This window comes from Chelonoidis abingdonii, chromosome 7, assembly GCF_003597395.2.
Source record: "Chelonoidis abingdonii isolate Lonesome George chromosome 7, CheloAbing_2.0, whole genome shotgun sequence".
In the NCBI taxonomy this organism is placed as follows: domain Eukaryota; kingdom Metazoa; phylum Chordata; order Testudines; family Testudinidae; genus Chelonoidis; species Chelonoidis abingdonii.
This window is the reverse complement of record NC_133775.1, coordinates 109,600,562-109,616,369: the sequence shown is the minus strand read 5'-3', so window position 1 is coordinate 109,616,369 and position 15,808 is coordinate 109,600,562. Positions and strand designations below refer to the sequence as shown.

The window sequence follows — 15,808 nt, the reverse complement described above, 5'->3', positions numbered from 1 at the left end:
TGAAAGGGGTACTCTGGAAAGGTTGAGATCCCCTGGTTGAAATGAGCTGGGGGGATTCAGATGATAAACCTGTTCTCTGGGTGACTACTATTATTTGGGAAAGGTTGAGGCTAAAGAGTGTGACGCCCCTCTCAGTAAACCCAGCATTACGCTGGTGTAAATGGAGTCCCTCCTGCCTTGTACCAGAAGGAAGTGACAAGCTTCTCCGTTTGGTGGCTGTCTCCTCCCCTCTTTCAGGGGGCACAGAGCTTGCGGTAGCCTCTGCTCTGACCTCTGCTTTGGGATGGAGTGTAGGGCCCGGGAGTTGCCACTGAGTCTCTCTCTTTCACTGCACAGGATTTGCTGGGTGTGTGTGGGGGTGCTTATTCCATTGCAATTAGATGGAGGAATCCCCCTGCCCCATGTGAAGGCCAGGGGCAGTTTTAAGCCCTCACAGTAAGATCTGTAATACAGGATCCTGCATTGGCCCCCAGGTGGCTTTCTTTTCCTTAATAAACAAACATTCTCTATGGGGATACAAATGAGGTGTGCCCCAAAGCAGGGGTTCTCAACCTTTTTCTTTCTGAGCCCCCCACAACATGCGATACAAACTCCATGGTCCAGCTGTGCCACCAATAACTGGTTTCCTATGTATAAAAGTCATGGCTGGCATTTGTGGGGAGCTAGCCAGGTGATTGCCTGGGCCCCACACCACAGGGGACCCCCACAAAGCTAAGTTGCTGAGACTTTGGCTTCAGCCCTGGGTGGCGGGGATGAGGGCCCTTCAGCTTACTACCCTGGGCCTCAGAGAGTCCTAGCTAGCCAACACCACACTTCCTCTCCCCTGGAAGTCCCTGGTTCCAACCAGGCCTTCACCCCTTAGGGTGAGGCAGGAAGAAACAGAGACCTGAGGATCCCTGTGGCTGGCTGAAAGCTGGGGTTCCCAGGAAACAGAGGCCTGCAAGGCTGGAAGACAGGATAAATCCTCTCTTATCTGGAAGCCCAAGCCCTGGTGCAAGAGAGGACTTGGTCCCAACAAGAAACCAGGTCAGCAGAGAAAAGGAGGCTTGCTTCTGCTGGAATCCTGGGCCCAGGGGACTTCTGGTTTCAGCCTGCTAGGGCCTCTCTCTTTATGGGCCTTTGTTTCCAGTCTTGAAGGACTAGACCTTCCTGCTCGTCCAGAGGCCTTGGCTTTCAGCCTGGGCCGGGCCTCCATGTCCTAAGGCTTCAAGTACCAGCTGCTCCCTGGGGGCCTTGGTTTCTATCCATACAGTACTCCAGCCAGCCAGGCCAGGCCTGTTTGGGTCTATCGACACTGCAGTTAGACTCCCATGAGTGGGCCGAGCCAGCTGACTCGAGTTCACAGGGCTCAGGCCAAGGGGCTGTTTCATTGCAGCATCCACCTTGTAACGTCCTAGAGCCCAGGCTTTAGTCCAAGCCTGAACACCTACACTACAGTGAAACAGCCCCCTAGCCCAAGCCCTGCGAGCCCCGTTCAGCCAGCAGGGGCCAGCCACGGCTTTCTAATTGCAGTGTAGATAGTGACCAGACAGCAAGTGTAAAGAATCAGGACAGGGGATGGGCGGTAATAGGCAGCTATATAAGACACAGCACTGAACAGCAGGACTGTCCCTATAAAATCAGGACATTTGGACACCCTATGTGTAGACAGACTGTTACACTTCCATCCCTTCCCCTGAGATCAAGATCTCAGCATGGACCAATACCTGCTGCCTATGCAAGTCCAGGCATCCTTTTCCCAAAGACACTGCTTTCCACACCACCAGATCTGAGCCCAGACCCCAGACCCCGCAGCCCGCTTTACAGTCTGCTCTTCCTTGCTTTCACGACCTTGTAGTTATTGGTTCTCGTTGCTTGGGTAAAATCTACAGCCCAAATGTGCAGCTCACACAGGCTTTGGCAATGAAGCATTTACTCACACATGAGAGAAAATTGCAGGGTTCCAAGTGTGTGTGTGTTTTATGTTGCATTGTGCGGTGAAAGCACGTAACTTGGAATTAATGTGCTAGAGTTTCTCTTTGCCCGAAAAGGATAATTAAATGCACCTTCTAAGCCTCCCCTATGCAAACAGTGATATTTTGTGTAGTGGCCCTCAGTGAATTTGCCATGCTGAGGAAAGGACACAAACACACTCCAGTCTTACAACAGGCATGGTACTGCTCTCACATGGGTGCACAATCAGGAGTCATTCCTCTGCAGCCTGTGAATTGACGGGGGTTCAAAAGAGCACAGCCCTGGCTGATCTGGGGAAAGGGAGTCAAAATGTAATTGGGAACTTTTTAAGATACAAATCATAAGAAGTTGTGTTCGGGGACAGCAGACCTCAGGGAGTGCAAAAGTCAAATCCCCTGCTGTCTGCTCCTTTCTGTAAAATCCTGACTTTCTCACCCCCTCTTGTGTTTCAGGTCTACATTTCCTTTCACACTCTCTCTGTGGGGGTTGAGCAAACCTTTAACTCCTTCATTCTTGTAACAATTAGTTGCTTACAACCTTTGAAAACGTACAGATCCTGAAGTGTGGCCTCCCAGCCCCTACTCAGCTGGGGCCCCGGAATGTCATCCATTGGTTAAGCATAGATGGGGCCAGAGAATTGCAGCAGGTTAGCAGCTAAAGGCAGTGTGTGCGTGAGAGAGAGACACAGAGAAGTCAGCAGAGAACTTGTGATTTTCACTATAGTAGTGAATGGCTCAGTGAAGTGCCCAGATGCTGCTGGTGTGTTCTGCCCCAGAGCAGGAGAGGAAGCAGCCCCTTGTTCCCTGGACAGATCTGAAGGGCAAAATCAGCCAACAAGCTCAGTGCGTTGATTCAACAGCACTGATGTGATGATTATCCCTCCTTCTGGCAGGTCCCTGCCCTGGGAAAGGAACAATTGCTGCAGGTGCAAATTGCTTTTAATTGCAAAGAGTCTCTCTCACCGTGGAGACATTTAGTCTGGCTATGATACAAGTCACGCAGGAGCAGCGCAGGGACTTACCTTCTCCTATACAATAAACACCCCATATATACTCACCGGTGACTGTGTATACTCACTCTTTTCCTACACCCCTAGGGGATGCCTCATGCATGATGTGGTGTCCTGATGTGAAGATTCAAATATCACTCCAGGGTATGTGAAATCATATATATTCATATGTGAGTAGATCGGGCATAGATATTAAATATCAATAAGTAAGTGCTTATACACATCTAAGCCTAAGGGTCAGGCAAAACTCCCACTGGCAATAACTATTTGGGAACCTTTGTTGACTATCTGAGACATATTTGTGCATACACACAGGGTCTACCCACATACAATATTCAATCATATACATATCACACACCCACTGATACATGGGTATGAGTGTGTGAAGCTAAGGACACATATTATACATGAGTTTCTATTGTTTGTGGCTGTTATATTTTTGACTATATGGACCTGATCCAATGACCATTTAAGCCGATAGGAGTCTTTCAAATGGCTTCAGTGGGCTTTGGACCAGGCTTTTAATGAATGTGTTTATTGAACTGCAGGTGAGCTAGAGAATCAGACACATGCAGCTTCAATCTATTGACTCTGTCTACAAAGATCTGGAATCAGGCACCTTTCCGGCTGGAAACGATTGAAATGGAGTGAATACTGCAGGTTCCCCCTTCCACAATACCCCCTCTCTTCCTCCAGCAGCACCTTTCCCAAGCCGAAGGGCTAAGGGGAGAGGGGGAAGCTAAACAGGCAGTGGCTCCCTGGAGTTCTGTCTGTGTGATCCCAAACAGAGCGTATGCTATGTGACACTGCTTTAGAAATTAGGGGTAACATTGCTGCGGAATAAACAGCCAGGCTCACTGGGGTTTCTCTGTTTCTCTTTGGATACCATAAACGTAGTTGGCGAGACAATCGAGTTGGTCAGGACAGGACAACACGCTCCCTTTGCAGACCCTCTGGCCCCCAACAAATAACCAAATAGGAGGGGAGGAGTGGAGCAGAGTGTGTAGGAGGGTAGGATTTTGCAGCAAGATGACAGGGTAGGGGAGGGGAATTTCCCCCGGAGCGAATCAAACAACCTATGAACTGGGCTGTAAGTGCTGCTCAGAGAGGTGTATGTGTGTGTGTGTGCGTGACAGAAATGCAAACAGTGCACTTTCTGCTTTAGCTGCTGCCCGATCCAGCCCATATGAAGCCAATGCCCTAAGTAGAGGAGGGAGGGATTGTACTGGGTATAACTCAGCAGGCAGTTTCAACAGTGGGGCTGGAGCCATAACCAGCCAAGGCTCATTTGAACAGTGGCTCTGGGTCTGGATTACCTAAGGCCATTTTTAAAGGTCTTTCCCGGGGGTGAGGAAGAAGATGCTGCGCTCTTGAAGGGACCTTTCAAATCCCACTCAACTCTGCACTGTTTGGAACTCTCCCTCCTTCAAAATGCTGCCAGCTTAAGAGACAGCCCGGGAGATGCTTGAATCCACATGAAAAAAACCGTGTCCCTTTCCCCTAAATAAAAGTTTTCAGCTACTCCAGCCTTGTGAAGTGGGAGTGCATCTTCCTCCCCAGCTACGAGCTCGCTCCCTCCCTTGCACTCTGCAGCCCCCATTGCTGCTTTTCTGCTCCAGGTACATCCCCCTCGTGCCACTGGTTTAGGGTCAGTTTCCTCCCGTTGACACTGGAGGATTGTGAATGGGCAGGAAAAGCAAACGGCACCTTCTATTTTCCTTTAACTCTCCCTCCTCCTCAGCCTGGATGTGCGCCTCCCCCTCCTCCCAGCGCGCTGCGGCTGAGCCCTCTCTGCTGGGGAAGGGAGGAGAGGAAAAGGTGCCGGCCCAAAGGGGATCCTCGGGGTCTGGGCTTGAACTTCTGAGAAGAGGGAGGAGGAGACTAGGAGGGAGTTGCCGGGCAGGGCTGTGGGCAGAGGGGCAGATATAATGTGGGGCTGCTCGGAACAGCTGCTCCCCCCTGGGGCCACCAGCCTGCTCGCCGGGAGGCCCTAGTGTGTTCGCTGCTAGCTCACTGAGCCGGACAAAGACACCCCCCCACCGCTCTTTTTCCTTCCCAGCCTGGCTCCCCCCAGCCATCCCCAGATCGGTTCCTCCTCCGCCCCCCACAAGTCCCGTGCCCAGCTCTACCGCCGCCCCAGCTCGATCTCCCCCCCTATTCCCAGCCTCCAGGTATCGCCCCCGCTGTGTCCCCAGCCTTGCCAGCCCCCCCCCCCCCCCACGCCTGGCCCAGCTTCCCTCAGCCCGGTTTATCCTCCACCCCCACCCCACCCCCGCTCCCTGAAGTCCCGTGCCCAGCTCTACCCCACCCTGAGCTCGGCTCCCCCTCTCTTCCCAGCCTCCGGGTATCCCCCTAGCTCTGTTCCCAGCCCCCCTGCTCACTCACATGCAAACTTTCGCTCCTGGCCCCCTGGCCCCCGGCTGAGGAATGAGGGGTGGAGAGGAGGGGCAGGGGGTCGGAGAGAAGCCCCCCGGCGCACCGTGGGGAGGGCCCGAGAGAAGCCCACGCTGCAGCCTGGGAGGGGTACCCCAAATTGCTGGGTGCTCTTACAGCCGCGTATGCCTGAGGATGGCCCGGGTCCTTGGGACGTGTTAACGGCCAGCATCCCCCTGTTCCTGCTGCACATGGGACAACAATCGGAACAGCCCCCGCCTGGCAGCAGCATCCCGGCACCTTTAGAGACCCCCCCCCGCCCCGCAGAGATGGAGGGAAGTTGACTCTCTTGAATATTTGTTAGCCAAAGGCAGCCCGGGTTACTGACTGCGGGAGAAAACTCACCCCATTCACACCGTGTCTGTTCCGCGTCGCCCCGGACTTCGCGTGTAGACTGCGTGTGGTGCGGGGCGGAGGGTGCCTGTGAAACACGTTTCACCAGTGACACGCCGCGGTTCTCGATGACAAATCGATGCTATTCGCTTTGCCCGAGGCAGGGAATGTCCGGTTGCGGGGGAGAGTGCGAGCTACACCTGAGGGGCCGATTTGTGAATGGGCACATTTGGGGAGCGTGTTTTATTGGGGGGTGGGGGGACATTGTCCCCTTGAAAGATCTCTTTGCCCTTCGCCTGTTGAGCCCTACAGGCAACAGCCTGCTCCTGAGGCTGAGCCTAACCTCGGCAGCCCGAGTTTGGGTGAAGAATCAGCCGCACTGACCGAGTATATTTGGGCGGGGAGGGGTCGGTGGTGCCTATGAAACACAGCGATCTAAGGGCATTTTCCGGCCAACCCTTCATGGAGACGAAATCGAAGAGTTGGAGCAGAGGGGGTCTGTGTTTTGGCTTTACGCGTAGCGGGGCTTTTTGTTGTTGGCGGTGGTGATGGCGGGAGGTTGGGGGGAGTGTGTTTATTAACTCCCTGTAGCTAATCACCCCTCGGCTAATTGCTGGAGGGGGTTAAGAAACAAGGATAACACCAAGGGCCATGCCAGCGTGTGTGTGCGCGCGCGCCTGTGTGCACTTCCAGAGCCTTGTGTGTGTGCACTTGCGGAGGTGTGTGTGCGGGCCCTTGCAGAGCGGGGAGTGTGTGTGCGCACTTGTGGTGTGTGTGTGTTTATGCGCACTCACACTTGCAGAGTAGGGTGTGTGTGTGTGCGCGCGCGCCCTTGCAGAGCGGGGTGTGTGTCTGTGTACATTTGCAGAGGTGTGTGTGTGTGCGCGCGCCCTTGCAGAGTGGTGTGTGTGTCTGTGTGCACTTGCAGAGGTGTGTGTGTGTGCGCGCCCTTGCAGAGCGGGGAGTGTGTGTGCGCACTTGTGGTGTGTGTGTGTTTATGCGCACTCACACTTGCAGAGTAGGGTGTGTGTGCGTGCGCGCGCGCCCTTGCAGAGCGGGGTGTGTGTCTGTGTACATTTGCAGAGGTGTGTGTGTGTGCGCGCGCCCTTGCAGAGTGGTGTGTGTGTCTGTGTGCATTTGCAGAGGTGTGTGTGTGTGCGCGCCCTTGCAGAGCGGGGAGTGTGTGTGCGCACTTGTGGTGTGTGTGTGTTTATGCGCACTCACACTTGCAGAGTAGGGTGTGTGTGCGTGCGCGCGCGCCCTTGCAGAGCGGGGTGTGTGTCTGTGTACATTTGCAGAGGTGTGTGTGTGTGCGCGCGCCCTTGCAGAGTGGTGTGTGTGTCTGTGTACATTTGCAGAGGTGTGTGTGTGTGCGCGCGCCCTTGCAGAGTGGTGTGTGTGTCTGTGTGCAATTGCAGAGGTGTGTGTGTGTGCGCGCCCTTGCAGAGCGGGGTGTGTGTGTCTGTGTGCACTTGCAGAGGTGTGTGTGTGTGCGCGCCCTTGCAGAGCCGTGCCCCGGGCCCCAGCTAACGAAGCTGTTGGGTGACTGATGCACAAGGCGCTGATGGTGTTTCCACAGATAACACCCTCCCCGCTACCGAGCGCCCGCTGGCTCCTTGCAACTTTCCTCACCCCGGCGAGGCGGGGAGATGCTAATGAGGGGGGCGGCTCCCAGCGCCGCCGGCCACTAGCCGGCGCGTAGCGCGGGCGGCAGAGGGGGTGGCGGTGACAAGATGCAAATGAGTGGGCGTGTCCAGGCTGCGGAGCCCCGCCCCCTGCCCACTGGGGCTGGGGCGCTCCCGGGTAGCTGCGGGGATAGTCAGAGCGGATTCCACAGGGAGCGCCCGCAAATCACTCCTGTTCGCGCAGGGCCGGGAGGGAGGGAGGGAGGGGGGGAGGCGAGAGGATCTCCATCCACCCAGGCTGCTGCCCCTCTCTCTTTCCCCGCCTGCGCCTGGCTCCAGCCGCCCGCTCCCTGCGCTGCGCTGCGCTGCGCTGCGAGAGGAGGGAGCAGAGCCCCCGGGCTGGGAGGAAAGCGCAGAAGAGAGAGAGGAAGCGGGGAGGGGGAAGAGAAAACTTGCCTCCCTTGTCACTGGAAAATGACACTTGGTGTAGCCGAGCCTGCGGCAGCTTCGCTTGAGCCTATTGTTTCTTAAACTGCCACCCAGCGCCTTGCGTCTCCTGCCAGCCCCGGGGGTGCCCTGCAAAGAGCGACTTTCTCCGGCCCCTGTGAGCGCTGCCCCCCAAGTCCCCAGCCCGCCCGCGCCGGGGGCTGCTGGCCTTGGGAGCTTCCAGTCGGATGTGGTGGTAAATGTGTGTGGCCGTGTTTGCTTTGAGTCCAACCAGCCGCCGCCGAGCGCAGCAACTCCAGCCACCCGCATCTGCCCGGCCAGCTCCTCGCCGCGGTTCCCGTCTGCGCTGAGGCGGGCGGGGGTTTGTCATTCATGTTTGGGATCCAGGAAAGCATTCAGCGGAGTGGCAGCAGCATGAAGGAAGAGCCCCTGGGCGCGGGGATGAACGCGGTCAGGACCTGGATGCAGGGAGCCGGCGTCCTGGATGCAAACACGGCCGCGCAGAGGTAGGTGGGCTCGCGCCTACAGCATCAATTCCTTTCACTTCCCCTCTCCATGCTGGTCCTGAGAGCCCAGGCAGCGCGGTTCAAAGCCAGCACAACACAAAGATGCACTTCAGGGTTGTGCAAGAGGCGGTGAGTTTTACGTAGATGTAACCAGGGGAAATTTATTCCTCCGGTCTTCCCAGAATCACTTTTTTTTTTGCAAGAAGCGGTGAGTTTTCCATGGATGTATCCAGTAAATATTTATCCCTATTGTCCTCCTGAATCACTTGGTTGGCAAGAAGCTGAGTTTTTCAGAGCTGTATCAAAAATATACTTACTGTATATTACTTGCCTATTGCTTATATGTACATGTGTGCACAATATACAGATTCTGTAGGACGGTATTATCCGGCCAGTATCACTTTTTTTGAAGAAGCACTGGGTTTTGCGAAGCTGTAGTCAGTGTATATTTATTTGTTAGCCCCTCAATAGCACTCCCCCCCCCCAAGAAAAGGTGAGTTTTGCAAAGATGTATTCAAAATATGTCTTTTCCTTATCTCCACGAGGATCACCTTTAAAAAACAACCGCCAGTGAGTGGAGCAAAGCTTCGTCCAGGATATATTTAATTCCAAACATCCCTCTAGAACCCCCCCCCCCGCATTTTTTTGCAGAAGCAGTGTCTTTTGGAAAGCTGCATCCAAGATATCTTTAATTCTTATCATTCACTGTCCTACCACCGCCACACAGAGTGATCCAGAATATGGAGCTTGAACCAGCGAGACAGCATCAGCTAACAAGTTTAATGTTGACATCTTCTGGTATATTTCACAGCATCTCCCACCCCCTCCCTTTGAGGTCCTCTAAGGAAGGGAAAGTTCTGCAGGGAAAACCCAAATTCTGGAATCTTTAAAGTTTTCTGCCCAGGCAGCTTTGGGATGTTTACCATGAATCAAAAGCCGGGGGATGACGGGGGGAGCGCTTATTGCTCAAGCTGAAGGAGAAGCCACATGGTCGATTTACTGACAGCTCTGACTAGAGTTTGGGAAATGGCAAAACAGCCCCACTTTGCAATAAAATGTTACAGATTTCTGTTCTGATCTGCACGGCCGTTAGCTTCATATAGATGGGGGGGGGATTATTATGCACCTGGAGGGCAGGATGAGATTTTGTAAATTGGAGGGATACATTTCTCTCCTTGGATGCCTGGGTTTTGGGGGGACTCACACCCCCATCTCCATCTCGAAATCAGGCAGCGATGAACTTTGCGTCCCTAGGCTACTTTGCCGACTGGCTTCTCGTTCGCAATTTGGGCTTGTCATTTGCACCCAGAACGACCAGCGATGGGTCAGGGGCAGCACAACCTGGCTCCAGGCTCCGTTACTTTTGACAAGTAGGGAGCTTCCCAGCCACAGATCCTGCTGCCAAGCTGGGGTGCCGCCCCCCAAGAACAGAAATAGGGGCGGGAGGGCTTCACCTGCAGTGCACGCTTGTTCTGAGAGCCCAGCTCCCCCTCCCCCATTGCTTTCATGCACTCCCCCCCCCAGCAGCCCGCTGCTGCTCTGGGCTGGGGAAGGGCGCAGACCCCCGTGGAGCTGCCTTGAGGTCCCCCTGGCTAGTGCTGGGAGGCGATAGGGGTACGGAATGGGGCTCTGTCCTCGGTCTCTGTAACCCGGTGTTTTTGGCCGCAGCGGAGTGGGGCTGGCCCGGGCTCACTTCGAGAAGCAGCCCCCCTCCAACCTGAGGAAATCCAACTTCTTCCACTTCGTCCTGGCTCTGTACGACAGGCAGGGGCAGCCCGTGGAGATCGAGCGCACCGCCTTCGTGGGCTTCGTGGAGAAGGAGAAAGTAAGTGCCCACGAGGCGTGGCTGCTCCCTCTGGCTCCTGCCCGGCCCTGGCCCCCGCTTCCCCTAGCTGCCCGAGCACGGAGCCCGCTGCACCGCCGGTGCGCCCCGGGGGCTCTGTTTTCCAGCCCCCCCGCACACTGCACCCCGTGGGGATGGGTCAGGCCCCGCCGAGGCTCTCGGCAGCGGTTTCCTCGGCAGCGCCCCACCCCCCTTAGGGACCCCGATCCCTCTGTCCCCCAGCTAGCGCCCGTGCTCGGCCCGTTCTCTGCTCTGGGATAGTGGCAGAATCGCTCCCCTGCCCGCTCCATCCCCGCCCCCTTTGGGGACTTTGACAGCTTCCAGCCCCCAGATCGCCCCAAAGCGCCCTGGCCCGGGGAAGGTGCCAGTTCTGGGGTCTGACCCCCACGCCGCGCTCCCGGGTTGCATTAGGGCTCCGCCGAGCTCCCGGGCTGGGGGGCGGAGGGAAGAGGGGGATTAAATCCCGAACCAGACGCGCCGGAGTTTGCGAGCGGTGCGGGCGATCGGGAAGGGTTAACCCGGCTCTGTGTGTCTCCCTCCAACGCAGGAAGCCAACAGCGAAAAGACCAATAACGGGATCCACTACCGGCTGCAGCTCCTCTACAGCAACGGTGAGCCGCTGCCCAGCCGCCCGGCCAGCGAGTCCCCTGCCCCGCTCCCTGCTAATCCCGGGGCCCGGCCCGCCTGCCGCTGGGTTTGGAGCGGGCCCTGCGGGAACAGACCGACCCTCCGACTGCAAAGCGACACGACATAACCTCCCCCTGCTCCCTGGCTTTCCACGCGCGTGGCTGGCGGGTTCAGACCCACGCTGCCTGTTTTCGCGTGTAACATTTCCCTGCACCCCCAAAGTGATTGAAGCCCCCCACACAAGGCGCGTCTGAAGCTTTTCGTGGGGAGGGGGTTAGCACCGTCTCCCTTTCCCACGGACATCCCATGCGAGAAGGGGGAAGCACGTTCTCCTGGCGGGTGGATGTCTCTGGCCCCGTCTGTTTTGCGTGGGGCGCTTTGGAGTGAGTGGAAGGAGGTCGCCTCGGGCTCCTTCCCCCTCGCTGCCAGGCCGGGCCCGATGCGCTCCGCTCCCCAAAGCCCCCTGGGTGCGCCGGGAAATTCACCGACCTCCAGCAACTTGTTCACCTTCACCCCCTCCCCCTTTTGTTTTGTGTTAAGGGATAAGAACCGAGCAGGATTTCTACGTCCGCCTGATCGACTCCATGACCAAGCAAGTAAGTGATGGGCCTGGCTCAGGGCTCTTCCTTCGCTCCTGTCCGCCTGCAATGCCCCGTCGCAGCGTGCGCGGGGTGGATCCCGGGGCTGGCCCGGCTAGGGAGGGGCAGAGCTGGGTTGGCGAGTGCCGAGCGGGGCCGGGGGCTGGAGGCTCCATTGCTGCTTGTCAAGTTCCCTTTTCAGGGAGTGAGCCCGGCCCAGCTGCCCTGGGCGGCTCGTTCTGCAGGGGTCGGGCCGGGGCAGTCGCTGCAGCCCGAGGGCGAGAGACCCACGGTGGCGAGAGAGCAGCTCGCAGCCTTGGGCACCAAGCCCCCCAGGGAGGGTCTGGGGGCCCAGCCCCGTCCCCCGCGCTGGGTGCCCTCGCAGCCCGACGGTAGTGCCCCCAAACCAGCCCCCTGTATCCGCCACTCCGGCTGGTTAAAGAGCTTCGCGGCTTCCAGGGTTGGTAGCTGCGGCCATCCTGCTCCGGGGACCCGGAGGCTGCTTCGCGCCCTCCTGGAACCCGCTTCAGCCGGCGCTCCTGGGCAGCCGGAGCCAGGGTCCCCCTGCAACACCGAGCCCGCCCAGGGCCTGGGCGATAACAAGCAATGCGATCAAAGCAGTAAAACCGCGGCGCAGAGCGCAGAGCCCTGACGGGGGATGCAAACTGGGCGGCTGGCAGGGGGACGCCCAATTCCGAAAAGCGCCCCAGACCCTGGGTTTTGGATTGGCTAGGATCGAGTCGGTGCACCTAAACTGCCGGTTTAAAGGTGCAGAAACAGCCCTGCTTTGAGCTTCCTAATATCCACGGGCCAGTGTACGTCCAGATTTAGTTCTGGCTTGAAAGAAACATTTATGAACAGAGACAGGATTTAGAAAAAAATAATCGGACGTTTTTCCATAGCTTTGCAAATAAAGACGTATAGCCCCGCGTTCCCTGAACGCTTTTCGATCCCAGGATTTTTACTTTAATTGTGTGAATGAAAAGAAATAAGCAAACAAACGTATAACCACAAAACACCAGCCAGGCACCGCAGCAAATATTTATGCTTTGTTTATTTGCAGTTACGTTGTTAGTTGTTTTAAAGGAACATTGGTTCAATATGAGTGATTTTCATTGTGTAAACAGCCGCTGAAAACATGTATGCAGGACAAGTAATTATTTTATCCATTTTACAGTCAAAGATAACTGTACTTTTTAGTTATAGTACAGCCAGCTTGAAAAAAAAATGATTGAAACTAATTTTAAACATGACATTTAGTTTCCAAAACAGGAATTAACTGTATACATACACGCAAAAACACACAATTGTATTTGTGTGTGTGTGTATATATATGTATATATATAATACCAGTATTTTTGTGTAATAATTTTTTGAAAAAAATCAGATATTTTTCCAAAATAATTAGCATTCTGAAGATTCTAGTATTCTATCCTGCTAATTTTAAAGAGCATTTATATGTTATAATAAATTTCCATTTAAATACATTTAAACAGCCCTCCCCTCCCCTGGAATTTACATCTTTTTAATCAGTTAGTGGACTTTTTCCAATTCTAATTGTATAGACAAAAATCTGTTTGTGTATTCTTTACAAAAGCAAATTAAATTATTAAATGTCTTACACAGAAGAACAAATGTTAGTTCCTGTGTCTTCAGAATGCTATCATCTGCTGAGACACTCTTCCTGTGGCTTGTAGTTTGGTTCTTTTTTGACACCAAAATGTAAAGTTCCACGTGCTAAGTTTGTTTTAGAAAACTGGTTTTGATGCTCTCAAAACATCTTTTCCTGCCATTGAAGACTGTCTTTAAAAAAAAAAAAAAAGAGGAAACTTGGAGTAATTATAATATACAATTCAGCCATGCATCTGATCTGTGTTAAATATACACTTCTAAAACATAGACCAGAGACTATATGAATTAAAACAGCAACAACATACCCTTTAACAACACATCTTGGAAAGTATTTCCTGTGTCACTCGTATTTTTCAGGCACAGATTGGTTAGTTCATGTTTAAAGTAACAAAATCCCCTCTGATACATCAGCTATTTTTTGTAGTTGTTTTGGATCCCATGTATTACATTGTAGACCTTGTAAAAAGCATTATCAATAAATATAATCTAAACAGCTTTCGTATCATTATAGAACTGCAAAGCTATTTTTCCCTCTGTGTGCAGCTCAGTTGAAAACAGATCTTTTAATTTATGTAGAGAAACGGATTCAAAATATTATTTTTTTAACAAAGGCATCTTGCATATGAGCAGTCCATCCTAAGGCACTGTTTGACCTCTTGCTCTCTCATTATTATCAAGTCATCAGAGGGTCTTTTGGAGAGAGAGAGAGAAAAGAGATACAGTTTATTTGTAAAACATAATAATGCAGATATAAAACACATTTACAATTAAGGGAAATTCTCTGTCTGCTTTTAATTAGTCTTCATGTATAAAGCTAGTGCAAAATGTCTATTTTATTTGGGAAAGCACAGTAGAGCTGATGAAGACAGTATTTAAAATAACTGTCTGCTTTCGGACTAAGAAAACAGTGAAATAAAGGATATTTATAGGAGAAAACTAATTGGCTTTCCTACTAGGTATTTGTAGGGGGAAACTCATTTGCTTTCCTATTAGTTGCATGAAAGTCCTTTATTTAGACATATTTATCATTTTTTAAACAAAAACATCTGAATGATCATGTCATAATTGTGGCATATCCTAATATTTATTTCTGAACAGTAAATACGCTTGTTTATTCTTTATTCAGAGTGCAATTGTTCAGAGGTTTGGTAGCTTTTATTGCAGTCAATAAAATACTCATTAGAAGCAAAGTACAGCATATGACACAGATTTACCCAAATATGACTATATCATTTATATTTTAGCCACAATGAATTATATAGGGGATTCTCAAGTAACTTTCAAAACATAAAACTGTAATTAAACATTACAAACTCTGTCTGAAATTTCTCCATTTTTAAATAAAAGTTAAATATATATTCTCAGCCTACTCAGAGGTGTAGTAGTCTAATAAAGGAAGTGCAGAACAAATTGGATAATGAAACAATTACTTTAAAATGAGGTTGTTGCAGGAGCATACGTGTTTTAGCTGGAAACAGTTGTCTTGGTGCTCCTAGATGCATCCACACACACACACACACACACACACACACACACACACACACACACACACACACACACACACACACACACACACACACACACACACACACACACAGTAGTTGTGAATGCCTGGACTGAAATTACAGCTACTCTGAGATTTCTTGTGACAACTTAAAAATCCCACAAAAGCAAATGAGTGGGTTAGGTCCCCAGAATATATAGTGAAATATCCTCAGATTTTTGTCAGATTTTATATAATTGATCTGATTAATGTACGTTCCTGATGTCACAGCCGTGAATTGCAAATTTGATGTAACTGTGAATTACGAAGGAGTTTTATGTTCAGGAAATCAAAACTATGATCTCTCTCGATATAACACATTTCTCATAATTTTAGCAAAGCTTTCCATGAATGGTTAGTTTGTATTATAATAGCATTTAGACACCACCTACTGAAATAGGGCCCCATTAGGCTAGGTGCTGTAAAACCCACAGAATAACAGAGAGTCCTGGTCCCGTATGGGTACGTCTGCACTCCAGCTGGGAGCAAGATGGCCAGCATGGGTACACAGGCTCAAGCTAGCAGGGCTTGAGCCAGCACATTCCAGATAGCTGTGTGGACATTGTGGCTCAGGCAGCAGCTTGGTTTCTCAAGCCCGCCCAGTCCCCTGGGTCTAACCTCGGCTGACTAGCCCAAGTATCTGCTGCAGATGCAATGTCCACACTGCTAATTTTAGTGTGTTTTAGTGCAAGCCCTGCTAGCAGGAGACTGTCTACCTGCACTGGGGGGCCTGCTCCCAGCTGGAGTGCAGACATACTCTGAGTTCAGATCTAAACAGGTCAGGCCATGTTAGTATTTCTTGAGTGGCTGAATGTTCAACTAACCCACAAACGGACAAAAGCTCTATCATGCCCATGGCTTGGTAATTCACAGTTTGTGGGGTGTGGATGTATTCTCTGTCACCTGTGATATTCTAGGGAACGTAGGACGGGACTCTGCTAGCACTGAATTCATTGAGAATTTTGACATTGGCTGCAATGTGAGGTGGATCTGGCCCATTGTGCATGTACACACCAAAATCAGAACCTACTGTCTTGTCCATCTCAAAATGGAGTGGCTTCCATGGCAGTTTGATATAGGCAAGGAATGTAGAATTGGGCTCAAAGTGTGTCGTATCCTGCTATACCCTGGCTAATGCTTGGCCTTTGGTGGTTTCACCAAAGAAGTGGTGGTATGACATGGTAATTTCAACCCTTTGAGGTGACGACGATGTTTATAAAATGCATCAATCATTTCTAAATTGTACATACTAGATACAAATAATTAGTTATATGGATTA

General features: G+C 52.2%; 1 protein-coding gene across 8 annotated transcripts in view; it reads left to right on the top strand.

Moving 5' to 3' along the window:
* The first annotated feature begins 7,539 nt into the window (after positions 1–7,539).
* EBF1 (EBF transcription factor 1) overlaps positions 7,540–15,808 on the top strand; it is a 323,717-nt gene continuing 315,448 nt past the window's right edge. For 5 of the 8 annotated variants that reach the window (XM_032800488.2, XM_032800486.2, XM_032800485.2 and 2 more), the window contains exons 1-4: positions 8,090–8,306; positions 9,975–10,131; positions 10,697–10,760; positions 11,317–11,372. In XM_032800488.2, coding sequence (XP_032656379.1) covers positions 8,173–8,306; positions 9,975–10,131; positions 10,697–10,760; positions 11,317–11,372 — 411 coding nt within the window. In that variant the 5' untranslated portion in view covers positions 8,090–8,172. Of the gene's footprint in view, positions 8,307–9,974; positions 10,132–10,696; positions 10,761–11,316; positions 11,373–15,808 lie in introns of all 8 variants that reach the window. The other 3 variants (XM_032800487.2, XM_032800489.2, XM_032800481.2) reach the window with 3 other exon arrangements.